At 41.2% G+C, this 12757-nt stretch overlaps 1 protein-coding gene across 1 annotated transcript in view; it reads left to right on the plus strand.

Annotated features, from left to right (window-relative positions):
- Positions 1 to 12757, plus strand: part of srbd1 (S1 RNA binding domain 1) — a 45929-nt gene that overhangs the window by 21165 nt on the left and 12007 nt on the right. The window contains exons 15-16 of the mRNA XM_062400354.1: positions 2402 to 2493; positions 5010 to 5092. Coding sequence (XP_062256338.1) covers positions 2402 to 2493; positions 5010 to 5092 — 175 coding nt within the window. The remainder of the gene's footprint in view (positions 1 to 2401; positions 2494 to 5009; positions 5093 to 12757) is intronic.

A 12757-nucleotide genomic window follows, 5' to 3' on the forward strand; every position in this document is an offset into this window, starting at 1 on the left:
ACTTTATGTGTGTATAAAGTGTGTGTGTGTGTGTGTCCGCACTTTGACCATCCACCCACTTAAGCCAGAGAGCTGGGGAGCTGACAACCTTCTGTTAGCTGCCAGGACGATGCCCTCACTATGGAGACAGCCATGGACGCTGTGGCAACGAGAGCTCAGAGCTGTATCCATGACAGTGCTGTTACCCAGCTGCCCCAGCGGCAGCCTTAATTAAGTTGGACATGATAGGGGCTGGTGGCCTCTCTTTCTTTGCACTCCCTATTCTCCTCCAGGTTTGCCCGTCCCATCTCTCCTTAGCTTTCTCTCTTTGTCACTTTTTCTTGAACAACTAGCCTGGGATGCTGCCACGGTTTCACTTGACCTCCATTGTGCCTGAGTCTCTGACTGAGGGCAGAGAGGGAGGTTTTCTCTCCATGTGAACTAACTGAAGGCCATGTCCATTTGTGCATACGTTAGACAAAGAGATTGAAGTAGAGGGCATATTTTCTTACAATCATATGTATGTCTTGTGTATATTACTCAGCGTAAATGAACATGTGTGTTCTTGTGCGTGTGCATGTGCTTGTATGTGTGTCAGGCTAATGACCAGCTCCGCGCTGACCTCTTTGAAGGTCATGTGCCAGTGCTAGTTAGTGGCGTCACCATGGCGATATGTCAGCTGTCAGAGCGATGGATAAGGAGCTGACAAAAAGAACAGTGGGGTGGAGGAAGGGATGAATGCAGAGGATGGGAAAGAGGGAGCGAGGACAAGTTCATTTAAATGTGATTCTCATCAGAAGGCCTCTGCCACTCCTCATTAACAAGATACTTATAATTGGCAAGGTTGTTCTGGCAAGGTCCAGGCCTCTGGGACTGTGTGTCTGTGTGTGTGTGGGGGGGGCTCACTCTGAGTTTTGCACACAGGGGAGGTGCTGACCCCCTCATCATATTGGTCAGCCCTGAGGAAAAAACCCCCCTTTCTTCCACCAGTCCTTCCTCTCTCCCTCTCTCCCTGTCTCCATTCAGCCGAGAGAGCAGAAGGACTAAACAATAAGACAGCTATAGTCGTACGTCAGCAGCATTAATGCGGGTATCACTGGCTTTGTTGTCCCACCATCCTGTCTGTGTTGTGATGGACGATAAGCGCCCAACTTTTATCTGAATACATTAACAATCCAATGTTGCCATGCAGAATTATTTGAATTGTCCAGATCAACATAATCAACACTGAAAAGGCAACATGAACTTGAATAATGTTGCTTTTTGTTAAGTTGTCAGAGTTGCAATAAAATCTTTTTAAAAGAAAGTTCATTAAACAGTTTGTGTGATTATGAAGGGGCTTTTAATTGATCTCTTCTTGCTCTGTCAAACTTTAGTTTTTTTCCATCTCACTTTACAGACAACTCGATCAAAGATGTGAGTTTATACATTGATTTCAAACGCAAGAAAAAAAGGATACTAAGACTGAAGTTTCTGTTTTTATCCAACTGAATGGTCTAATGAAATCTGGGTCTATCTTTTTATATTTCAGATGAATTTGAGACAGATAGTCTTTTAATCTTTCTTTATTCTTTTTTTTAAGACTCAGTGAATTGTTTACTGTCCAGTGCCTGATGATTTTATTTTACCTCAAATATTTTGGGGAACAATTAAGATTAAAAACTAGAGACACACTTGGTTCTATTCATAGTTTGATGCTGCGGCCTGACACTCTGAAGCTGCAGATTTTGCAATGTGACAGTGAGAACTTGACACTGAATGAGGAAAAGCACTCATCTCGTCTCAATAATAGCAGTACACCCCAATGACCTCTAGATGGCAAGAGTGTCACATAAAATGCAGGAGGCGTCCTCACTCAATGTCCTGCACTTAATCACACATGGGCACACACACACAGATACATTTATATCCTGATTGTTATTTTAGTGTGAACGGGGAATAGGTGGTTTGCAAAATTATCTAAAATAAAACTCAATCATCTTATTCACTAAATGACCTATTCTGAATATGAATGTGTTCACCATTCATATTTGCTCACCAAGCCAGCGACTCTTTCATCAAATATTGTAATTGTGATGTTAATGTTTGGGCAGGGCCGGGAATGATTAATGCTATAATGGCGTTAATGTCAGTAATAATAATAGTTAATCTTTCATGACAAAGGGTCAGCCACATTCTAATGAGGTAGCAGGCAGTGATTTGCCTAAATAGTATTTTCATTTTCTCTTTCAAGCAGTAATCACTTTTTTTTTTGTCTCCCTTCACTCCCATAGATTTGTTCCCTTTGCACCCATGTCTTCCTCATTTTCTCCCCCACTGACCACCCTGCCTCTTATTTCCCACTTCTAGATTAGGGCTCGTCATCTCGTCCTTTTCTTGGTCTCACTGGTTAAATTATTGTTCCTTCCCTTTCTTTCCATAGTATAACCAATGAGGCAGGATCCTCCATCTATAGTGTGAGTCCTGAGGCAGTCAAAGAGATGCCAGACCTGGACCCCAACCTTAGGAGTGCAGGTACACTTGAAAAGCACAATCGGATTTAGAAATACTTTGTTTATCCGGAGGGGGAAATATAAATATATATATGTCAAGATGATAAGTAAAAAGAGAAAAAAATAATGAAGGTGTGAAGAGTATAAAATGTAATGTTTGTAAGAAATATGTGCATTGTAATACAATATGTAAAAATTAAGTATACAGTCAATTCAATATTTCAGTATATAAAACAGCAAATAACTTTCTTCTGTGAGAGAGTCGAGTTTCATGTGATGAATTTTTGTCTATGACAATGTTCCTAGTGTTGTAGAGGACACTATGTACGGTTGCAGTTATTATATTAATTAATTTACTAAACACACTTATTTCTGTCTATAAAATGTTATCCTGAGTCCAAGGAGAGTTATTCCAATTGTTTTCTACAACTAGTAATCAAAAACCCACAGGTCATTAACTTGTAATGTGTTCGTCTAATCACTTAATTGGCTTAACTGTTCTGTATCTAACTGTTTGATTAGCTACTTACTCTTGCCTCGAGATTTATTGCCTTCACAACCTTTAACAAACTGATGCACGGTGAGAAACAGAAGGCAAAGATCCTACAGGACACAGGGCTCTGTTATACTCCTGTTGGATGTTTGGGCGAAGCAACATAAACAAATCATATCACTGGTTAGAAACTAAGTTGAATAAACAAATAAATCACCAAGTATTTTGTAATGGTGAGCAGCCTTAAATTAATTATGTTAAGTAGTGATTTTCATTTCCGTCCAAAAATATAAGAGTTTTAATTTTATCAGTTTATATCCATCCTGTTAATGGCAAAATACAGTATTGTCCGATTATCAGTGAGCCTCTGCTGTTCCCTCATATCTCTCCTCCTCTCCCTCTTTCTCCCACTTGCCACCGCTCCCCTCTCCCCACACTACATCGCTAAACACATAGCAGAACAAAAAAGAATCACTCAGAGTTTTCGGAGAACAAATGCTTCCAGCAGACTTCCTCTATAAAAGCCATAAATCACATGGGGCCGGATTATTCCTCACCAGTTTCCTGTGGTCAGCAGCACAGAGAGCCATGAAAAGCCATATTTATACCTCTAATGAAAGCCACGAGGAGAACTACAGCGGTTGACTTTGCATGGGTATTAAGAGCCAGGACGTTACCGTTACGGATTAGGATGTTGTGACAGTGTTTGTGTGCTTCTCTTCTGCCTTCGGGGGGGTTATGAGTATTTCTGACTCTGTCTTTAAAAGAGGTAGGACACCTGGTGGTTATAGGTAGCATTTCTTCACCACAACGCTGCACTCCACGTTCTTCAGAGCAACCTGTCTGATCCTGAACGTGTCCTTCCTCTATTACTGATTTCTCAATTGTTCCTGTAGTTCTGTTTACGGCTCATAAGCTTTCAATAAGCGCTGAGGAGTTATGCTTAACTCCGGCTCCACTCATCAAGAGAGAGAGAGAGAGAGAGGGAGAGAGAGGGAGGGATTCTGAGACAGAATAGATGGAAAAGAGTGCTGGAGAGATTTGGTGGTGCACTGAGTAAGGCCAGGGTTGAAACTCCATCCCTGTCTAAATATTATCTCAGGCAGCCGCCTCGCACCGCAGCCAGAGGAGAGAGAGGAGAGGAAAGCCATTGATTCCAGACATGCTCTCTTACTCTATTACATCCCATCCTCCTTATTCTCTTTGTCTGTCGGTTCCGCCTCGGAGATCCAAGTCTGACATGTTTCATGCGTCGTGCTACCATGTCCACCACTGAACTTCAAACATTCACAAAATGGAGACACACACAAAACACACAAGCGCCACTTGACAGATAGGAAGGCAGAAGGAATATATTCCTACATTGCAAATAATGGCAATAACACACCCACAGCAGCAGATCCTTTGTCTGTTACAGGGATTTGAGAACAGTTGTTAGGTTATGTTGTTCTCCCCCTTCACTGTGTGTGTGTGTGTGTGTGCGTGTGCGTGTATGTGCGTGTGCGTGTCTGTGTTGAGAGCTGATGTCATGTATTATGGTGTGTGTGTGAGTCGGGTTGTTTGTAATTTTTCTCCTTGTCATTGGACCCTGCCAGCACATTCATGGAAAAGACATTTGGCTTCATGAGCAGCAGCAGGCTGAAGCCTTACAGACTCCACCGTTAACAGCAAACCTTATTTTGGTCAACACAGACCATGTGTGTGTTTATTTGTGCGCTGTATTTGGCTGCGTGTGCCCGGGTGTGGTTAAATCAGTGGTTTTCAGGGTTCACGTTCCCAGCATCGATCAGGAACCTATGACAGGTGCAGGGACTCCAGTAACCAGGGGGGGGAGGAATCACAATTAGTTCTGGCCGCCCCTCAGGCCGATCACATGCAGACAATTTACATATTTTGTCATTATAAAAAATGATAGATTTACATATTCAATAAGTAAGATTCAGATTGTTAGTTCATCAGGACACAAAATATAGAATCTCTTGAGACAAAATCTCACCCCTGCTTTTTCTTTTCTCTCTCTGTCTCTGTTGTGTGTGTGTCTACAGTGTCCATTGGAAGACGTGTCCAAGATCCATTAGCTGAGCTTGTGAAGATTGATCCTAAACACATAGGCATCGGAACATACCAGGTAATTGTGTATTCCTTTTTTTTTCTTTTGAGAAAAGTTTATGTGGGTTAAAGCTTCTTGTCCCTGGGCAGTGGAACATCTGCTGTGATTTAGACTTGAGTAGAGAGGGCAGTAGACAAGTGTGTGTGTGCAAGAGTGTGTGTTTGAGTAAGAGCATGTTCAACAATACACGTGTGTACATGAAAAGTAGAATTTGACAATGGCGTTTCTATTTTTAGAGAAAAATGTCAAATATTGTATTTTGTTGTTTTCAATTTTTTTGTAATTTATACAGTAAAATAAATTTCAAATAATGATTGAGACAAAATAGCTGAACCCCAATAACGGTGTGTTGTATCTGTTTATTCAAGCAGATCCACTTTCTATTTATTACCGGATTTGTAATTAAAGTAATGTTTGTCTGGTCGAGTACGGAAACGTCACAGCAAGTGGAGCTTTTTTCCCTACAATTGAAATAATGTACACAATAATTAAAAAAGCTAAACTACAACTGGTTACTAGGCCCTTATCTTTTGTTACTGTCTTTTGATGTGACTTCCCTATTTCAGGCAGAAGCTGGTGCTCGAGGCATTAAGTGTATGCGAGTGAGGATTAAGAGGATTTAAGATGAGATAAAGTGGAACAGGTTGAGAGAAGCCCGGCTGGCAGGGAAGTAGATAAACTTGGCGAAGGCCTGTGTCAACAGATGATGTTCAGGATGACAGCAAATTCAATTAATGAAAGTTCAGGCATGACGTATGTTTGGACATTTGTTTTTGCCTGTGTGCCGCTCCATGTGCTCAGATATGCGTGTGCAGATGAAACAACAGACAGCTCAATGTTGACTTTGCACATGTGTGCGTATGTGTAGTTGTGTGAGAAAATTAAGACGGGCATTATGTCAGTGTGCGTACTGTTTACATCAGCTATCGATGCAGCATTGTTCTCCTCAGATAGTAGATCATGGAAGAAAAGTGTATGAGAGGATGGAAATGGGAACGAATGAGGATGAGGGAGGATGAATGCAGGTTTCCATTCAGTCTTTCTTATTAAACATGTTATTTACACATGTCGGTGGAGGAATAGCTTAAAACAAACATAGAACTGTTACAGATAGGATTACTCATGTTTGTCATGTAATGTGTGTGGTCATTTATCAGGGGCTTTTGACTCTGGCTTTGGATGCCCGCAATGTTACAACTAATAAAGTGAAAGAGTTAAGGAAAAAGCTACAGAGGTTTTAGTCTGTACCTTTTTGAAGTTGGCGGGTTTTGCATTAATCTGCAAAGGCAAGAAACATTTGTACTCACAAGGATTTTGAAAAATTAAGCATAGGCCTCATGTTTACATAACATCACATCGTTTGTACAAGCAGAACTCTTTTTCTCATTAATTCTCCAGTTAGGCGCAGTGCACCTCAGATAAATACATTGAGAAATAATGAAGCACAGATGTTTGTTTCGTTTACATAAATGTGCACAAACAATTTAAAAATCGAATGAGACCATTTTGAAACCACTTGGGTGTGAATGGGTTGCTCCTTTAGAAGACATTTAACGTCTCAAAACTGGTGCAAGTTCAAATTGAAGTAGTTTGATCACACGTGGTGTCATTTGTTGATTTGGCTGAACAGTGTGCAAAAGGTTCAGTAGTTAGTTATTTCTACAAACAGAATTCAGTTCATAATCTGTTTGATCATTTTCCAAATTTTTCTTGTTCTTGCATGATGTTTTTAAAACCCCCGTTCAGTAGAGTCCCCATGAGTTGCTTCTCCCTTGTGCTTTGTCCAACTGCTAAATGGTGATGTCACAGTGAGTAGCGTCCCCTTTGTTTTATTATATCACCAGTCAGCTGCAAGCACTGAGCTAAGTTGGGGTGGTTATATTTTCGTTCTGAATATAAATGAAGCGTGAAGTTTCAGCAGCGGCTCTCAAAATTCAGCAGCTTAAATAATAGTCAAATTATCAGAGTGCTACTCGTACACGATGCAGCCATTAGTGAATAATCCAGAGGTTCAAGTCAAAGCTTCCAGATCTGATAAATCATCTTTATTTCATAAAACAGGGGCATGATCTGGCATTAGTAAGACAGGTCGGAAGAGGAAGGGGAAGGTGGAACCTTGAGTCAGTGAAGAAGTGCTGTTCTCCTCATAGAGATGCCGAAGCTATTTAATCATTCCGATGAGAGAGATGAGTTAATGTGCTCGGAGGCTGAGTGACTTTAAGTCTGCAGCCTGTGATGTATCTATTTATCAGTTTGTGTTAGTTTGTAAATTATCACACAAAAGAAAAGTGTTTCCATGTTTCTAGTGAACGAGAAGTTTGATGACATCAGACTGCGATTTGTATTTACATTTTTTTGCAATTTGTTAATCCAGAAAGAATAAAAATCCTCCGATTTCAGAAGCCGGCTAAAAATGAATCCCTTCTGAAAATGATTGCTGTTCCTTTTGTGTTTGTTTTATCTTGTGAGGTATTCAAGGGGATATCCAAGGTACTGAGGGGAATTCAGATAGATCCAGATTATAGAGAGCACACTCTCTCAATAGATGACAGATACGCTGGGTCGAGATTCATTAGCACTTTTCCTCTGTGTCAAAATATTTTTAACATTTAGCAGCTGGAAACTCGCCGGTGTGTCTAAGCTCTGTCATTTGTTGGTGTTGGCTGCCAGAGCATCCATTACAGTGTTAACAAGATCAAGAGTCCAGCAGCGTAAAGAAAGGGCCTCAGTGGACAACTACTCCAGAGGAGAAGAGAAGACGGGGGGTGGAAAGGACAGCAGAGGGGGACAAAAGTCAAAGGAAAAGGGATGGCGATGAGATTTAAGGGTGGGGGGGGGATAGAAATGGAGATCTGAGAAAACGAGGAGGTCAGAATGTGCATGTGGCTGTGCGTGTGCATGTGTGGCTGTTAGGTCACAGGCCCATTTCTCTCATCATGTCCTGACTGGGCTCTCCGGGGTGCCGGGGGTTCTGCACCTCCCGCTCTCAGATCATGTGACTAGGTCAACAAATGATAATATAACCAGGTAAATAAACTCTGAGTGCTGACAGATATGAGATGGGACATCTCTTTGACCTACATGAGAGTTCACACAAACACACACACACACGTGCACACACATCCCTTTTTTAGTGTGTGTCCTTGCATGTGTGTGTATATGTTTGTGTCTGTGCATGCGTGTATGTAAATGTGTGAGAAAGTGTGTTCATGCACACTGGTGTTCTTTTGTGTGAGTCGCTGAGTTTTGAGCTTTCTGAGAGTTTAATGGCATTAGACCCAAAAAAGCATAAGGGCAGCTGTAACTCTAGACAGTTGGCACAGCATGCTCCCTCCCTCTATCTCCCTCTGCTGACCGAGTGAGTGACAGCTCTGAGAGAAAGGAGGAAATGAGCTGAGGGCTGAAAAGGTGAGGCCCATTAAATTCAGATTGGACGTAACTATTGGTGTGGGAACTCTGGTTTTCACTGCAGCACCACTGACGGACAGGCCTTGCTGTATGTTGGAGTCTGCCAGATACACGTCTGTCTGAATTGACAATGTTCTCAGTATTTGCTAATATTTGCGGTTTCCTACATATTGACTTTGTGCTGATGGTCTTATAGATTTGAGATTAATTGTATTTAAAGTTCAGAACGTTTCGGGATGGGATTCCTTTTATAATTAGATGCTTAGTGGGTGTGGCCTTTGGACAGCTCCTCCATCTGTCAATCAGCTCTTTAGGTTGCTGTGGTCTGTTGACAGCTGAGTAATCCCCAGGGCTGTGAGACTAACTACTGGAAAATACACACAGAGACACACACTGCTGTGTAAGAAAACACATCCTGCCACCCGGATATTAAAGAAACTGTCAGTCAAGCTCACCTCTTCCAGCTCTCTCCATTCTTCTCCCTCTGATTTCCTTTCACGCCATATAATCTATTTTTTAAGCAGCCCAACTTGTACAGGGACATTATTTGGGGAATTTTAGTTGAGTTCATTTAATTTGTTAGGAGTGAACAGGAAATCTGACATTAACCTTAAATATAAATAACTTAACATAATAGTCACTTAAAATGCAACATATCCATTAATCAATTTAAACCATATATATGACTCAATACACTTAAATTGACAATTAAAAGCAATATTTTAAATAATTGTGCAGATAATTCCACAGTTTCACTCACATGTGCTTCAATGTGGTACGTTCATATGGGACTTTTTGAAATGATTCTTCTTTCAATGATCTGCTTCAGTTTCTGTTAACGTAAACAGCTTTAATAGGTTTTCAGGAAGCAGCCCCGTTTCTGGCTTAACACATAACCAATAATATGTTCAAGTCGGGCTAAATCTTTAAGTTTCAACACATGTGACTTATCGCTCTTTTCTGTAATATAAACAAGGGTCTAATATTCGTTTTTGTATACTATGTTATGTAATTACAAAGTGGATAAGTCAGATTTTGGCAGCTGCGGCCACCATAGTTTATTAGAGCCATGGATCAGTGGAGACTGATAACAATATTGATATTTGAGGGTTTCAAAACAAAATGTCAGCCAGAAGTACATATCTTTGGCGTTTCTGTGCTGTGGTTGCTGGCTGACACAGGCCGACACCCACATATTACTGATGAATCTGCCTCTGAAATAATTAAATATACCTTATTGATACTCGATTGTGACAGAGACCACAAGAAAACAAGTGAAGTGAAATGAGGTTTCAGACTTTGTTGAAAAACTGTGCCTGAATTGACGATTCAACTCGCAGCAAGTGAAAGTGATGTCACTGTCACACCATGGCCTGCTGTGTGTGTGTCTGTGTGTGTTTCTGCGCTACAGCATGCTTTCATTCCTGAATGGTTGTGCCTACAGGGGAGACAGGAGCAGACAGGAAGGAGAGTGAGAAATGGAGAGTTGACAGTGACTGATGGTTCCTGCCGCCACGATTTGAGGCGTGGGAAAAACAATCGGTCTCTTACAGAGTTGATCAGTGGCAGAAGCTGCCAAACACTATTTTAATTATTTTGATTATTTTGATTAGGTATGTCCCTGTCTGTCTGGGTCTGTGTCTCTCGATGATGAGTCGGGAGGTGAGACGAGACACGCTTTGTAATTATGCTTTAAACAGGCTAAATACCACTCGTCTGCTTCTTCATCAATAGATCAAATATGAGGGTTGTTGATGTTTTGAGGGGTATTGGTATTTATTTCAGTGATTGATTAGCTGCTGATCTTGGCTAACAAAGTTGTTCTGTAACTATTATGTCATAAAAAGGCCTAAATTGCTTCAACCTATTTTCATGTAATTGAATATTTTAGTGATTCTAACGTTACTTCATAAATCCTGGTAATTTCACTCTGTCATTTGCACTTCCGATGCCTTATTGAGCTCTGATTTTCTCATGCTGTGATTTGCAGTCCCTCAGGTAATGTGTGTGTGTGTGTGTGGTTGAGTGTGTCTGGTTGAGTGTGTGTGTGTGACTGTAAGGCAGGAAGCAGAGAAATAGCTATTAAGCATTGTCGGAAAAACATAAATCTATCTCCTTGCTGCCATATCACTTTCAGCTGCTGATTTATAGGTAGTATTTAACGCTGGCATTTAACACATATAACATGCACATGTGCAAACACACAAACACACACACACAGACAGACACACTTTATTATAAACTATGCATAAAAAGAAAACACAAATAGAACCACATATATGGAGCTTAAACTAAGAAACATTACAGTAAATGTAAACATAAATGCACATCTTTTCTATACCGTATATTCTGTAAGATAAAAAGTTTCATATTGATGCTCATCAGCAAACAAAGGTTTAATATCAATATCCCTGTGAAAGGCTCATATCTGACTTGTATTGCCCACATTAACAGTACGTTTGTTTTTCTGCATCGAAGAAAAGGACATTCATGTTTTTCTTTTTCTCCGTCAAACAACGCACAAAGACGTGTTTTGGTTTTCATTCTGCCCTTCGCTCTCATTTCTCACCACTCTCTTTTCCTCCGTCTTTCTCTGACTGACATGTGGTAACTGCAGCATTTAAGTGCTGGAGGTGCAGACAGAAACACTTTGTCTTTCGGGTGTTGCTTGGCTGGCTTCAGGTGCTTTCTGGCCAATTCAAACATGACCTTAGGGATCCAGCCCATTGCTTGTGGATGAGATTGAGGGTTCGGGCACTGGGACAACGCAATGAGAGAGTGAAGGTGGTTGTGAAAATGGTATCTGTGGGCGAGGTGGAGGGGGATCGGTTTGTAGAAGTCTGGTCGTAGAGGAGCGAGATGTTCTAATGTCTGTGGGTGTGGTTCGTGGGTGTTGTTCCATTGTGACCTTTAACTTTTGTTCTTAAATATCTCTAGGCCCCATGACATATTTTTAATGTTGCATGGATTGAGAGGTAGACAGCTGTGTTGGTGCAGGTGGTGTCACTGTTAGCTGGGTCGAGCTCCATGAGGCGGTGGTCTAGTGGCAGAAACTTGGACTATGGGCAGAGAAGGTCTCTGGTTCGACTCCACGGAGAGACAACAAAAGACGAACCTGGATTGATCTGTCCAAAACTCCAAGAGTCTCCCTACCCTGTCTAGTGCCCCTGAGCAAGGCACCTTACTCCCCCAACATCTGCTCCCCGGACGCCGTACATGGTCGCTCACTGCTCTGTGTGTCCTGCACCAGATGGGTCAAAAGCAGAGGTTAAATTTCCCTACCTGCATGAGTGTGCCTTTGCTTGTCTGTGCATGTGTTTGGGACTAATAAATTAATCTAAATCTTAATCTTAATCTTAATCTTCTGCTCTGTGGATGTCAGCACAGCGGTGGTGTCTCAGTTGTTTGCAGGTCTTCATGCGTCTTTCTGCAGAGAGATTGCGAGACACAGTCACAAAGCTTTATAGGTGGATAGTTCAAATGAAGGCCAAGTTTAATGATGGGTGTTGTCCTGCTTAAGAGCGTGGATGACTCATGTAATGACTACTGAGTACTAATGGGTCAGAATGTCAACATGATGTCAGGCTGGTCTGAACCCATCAAGAAATAGTTTATCTGTTTTGGCTGATTGGCCTCTTTTCTTTTTAATTTGACTTTTCAGTTCCTCTGAGTTATTCACTTCAAACCTCGAAGACAACTTACTCAGACCCAGACTAATCTCTTTAGCCATAAAGCTGTTATTACAAATCCATATCACAGAGCTCTGAGCTTCTGTTGGTTGTGAAATTCAGGGAAATAAAAGCACAGTTAGCCGGTAGCGTCTATCTATGTACATGAAGGCCATTTTCTAGACTTGGCCTCAAGATTTTTTGGCAAATCATTATAGAATCATTAGTTATCGTTTAGCAACATGATCTGTACTTTAAAGCACATTTCATTGCAAATAGAATGCTTCTGTTTCACAAGGAATTCCAGAATTCTAAACCTGTGAATACATGCAGCTAAGTGTTGATCCTAACAGTAGAGGTGAAACTGAGTTTCAACATGTTATCAACATTAATTACACAGTTATCGACAATAAGCAAGGATTGTGCAGCGATCTGTTGTTGTTATTGTTTGTCACCTCAAGTTTTTATCTTTCCCCCTTAAATGGACTTATTAATTGGATTGAAATGAATCCTGATAGACGTGAGAGATTCAGTTATGTACTGTAGTGCACATGCCGCCTCAGTGTCAACAGTCGCAATACCTGAAATCCTCTAGAGCTGCTCCCAC

Source organism: Platichthys flesus, chromosome 12 (genome assembly GCF_949316205.1).
Source record: "Platichthys flesus chromosome 12, fPlaFle2.1, whole genome shotgun sequence".
NCBI lineage: Eukaryota > Metazoa > Chordata > Actinopteri > Pleuronectiformes > Pleuronectidae > Platichthys > Platichthys flesus.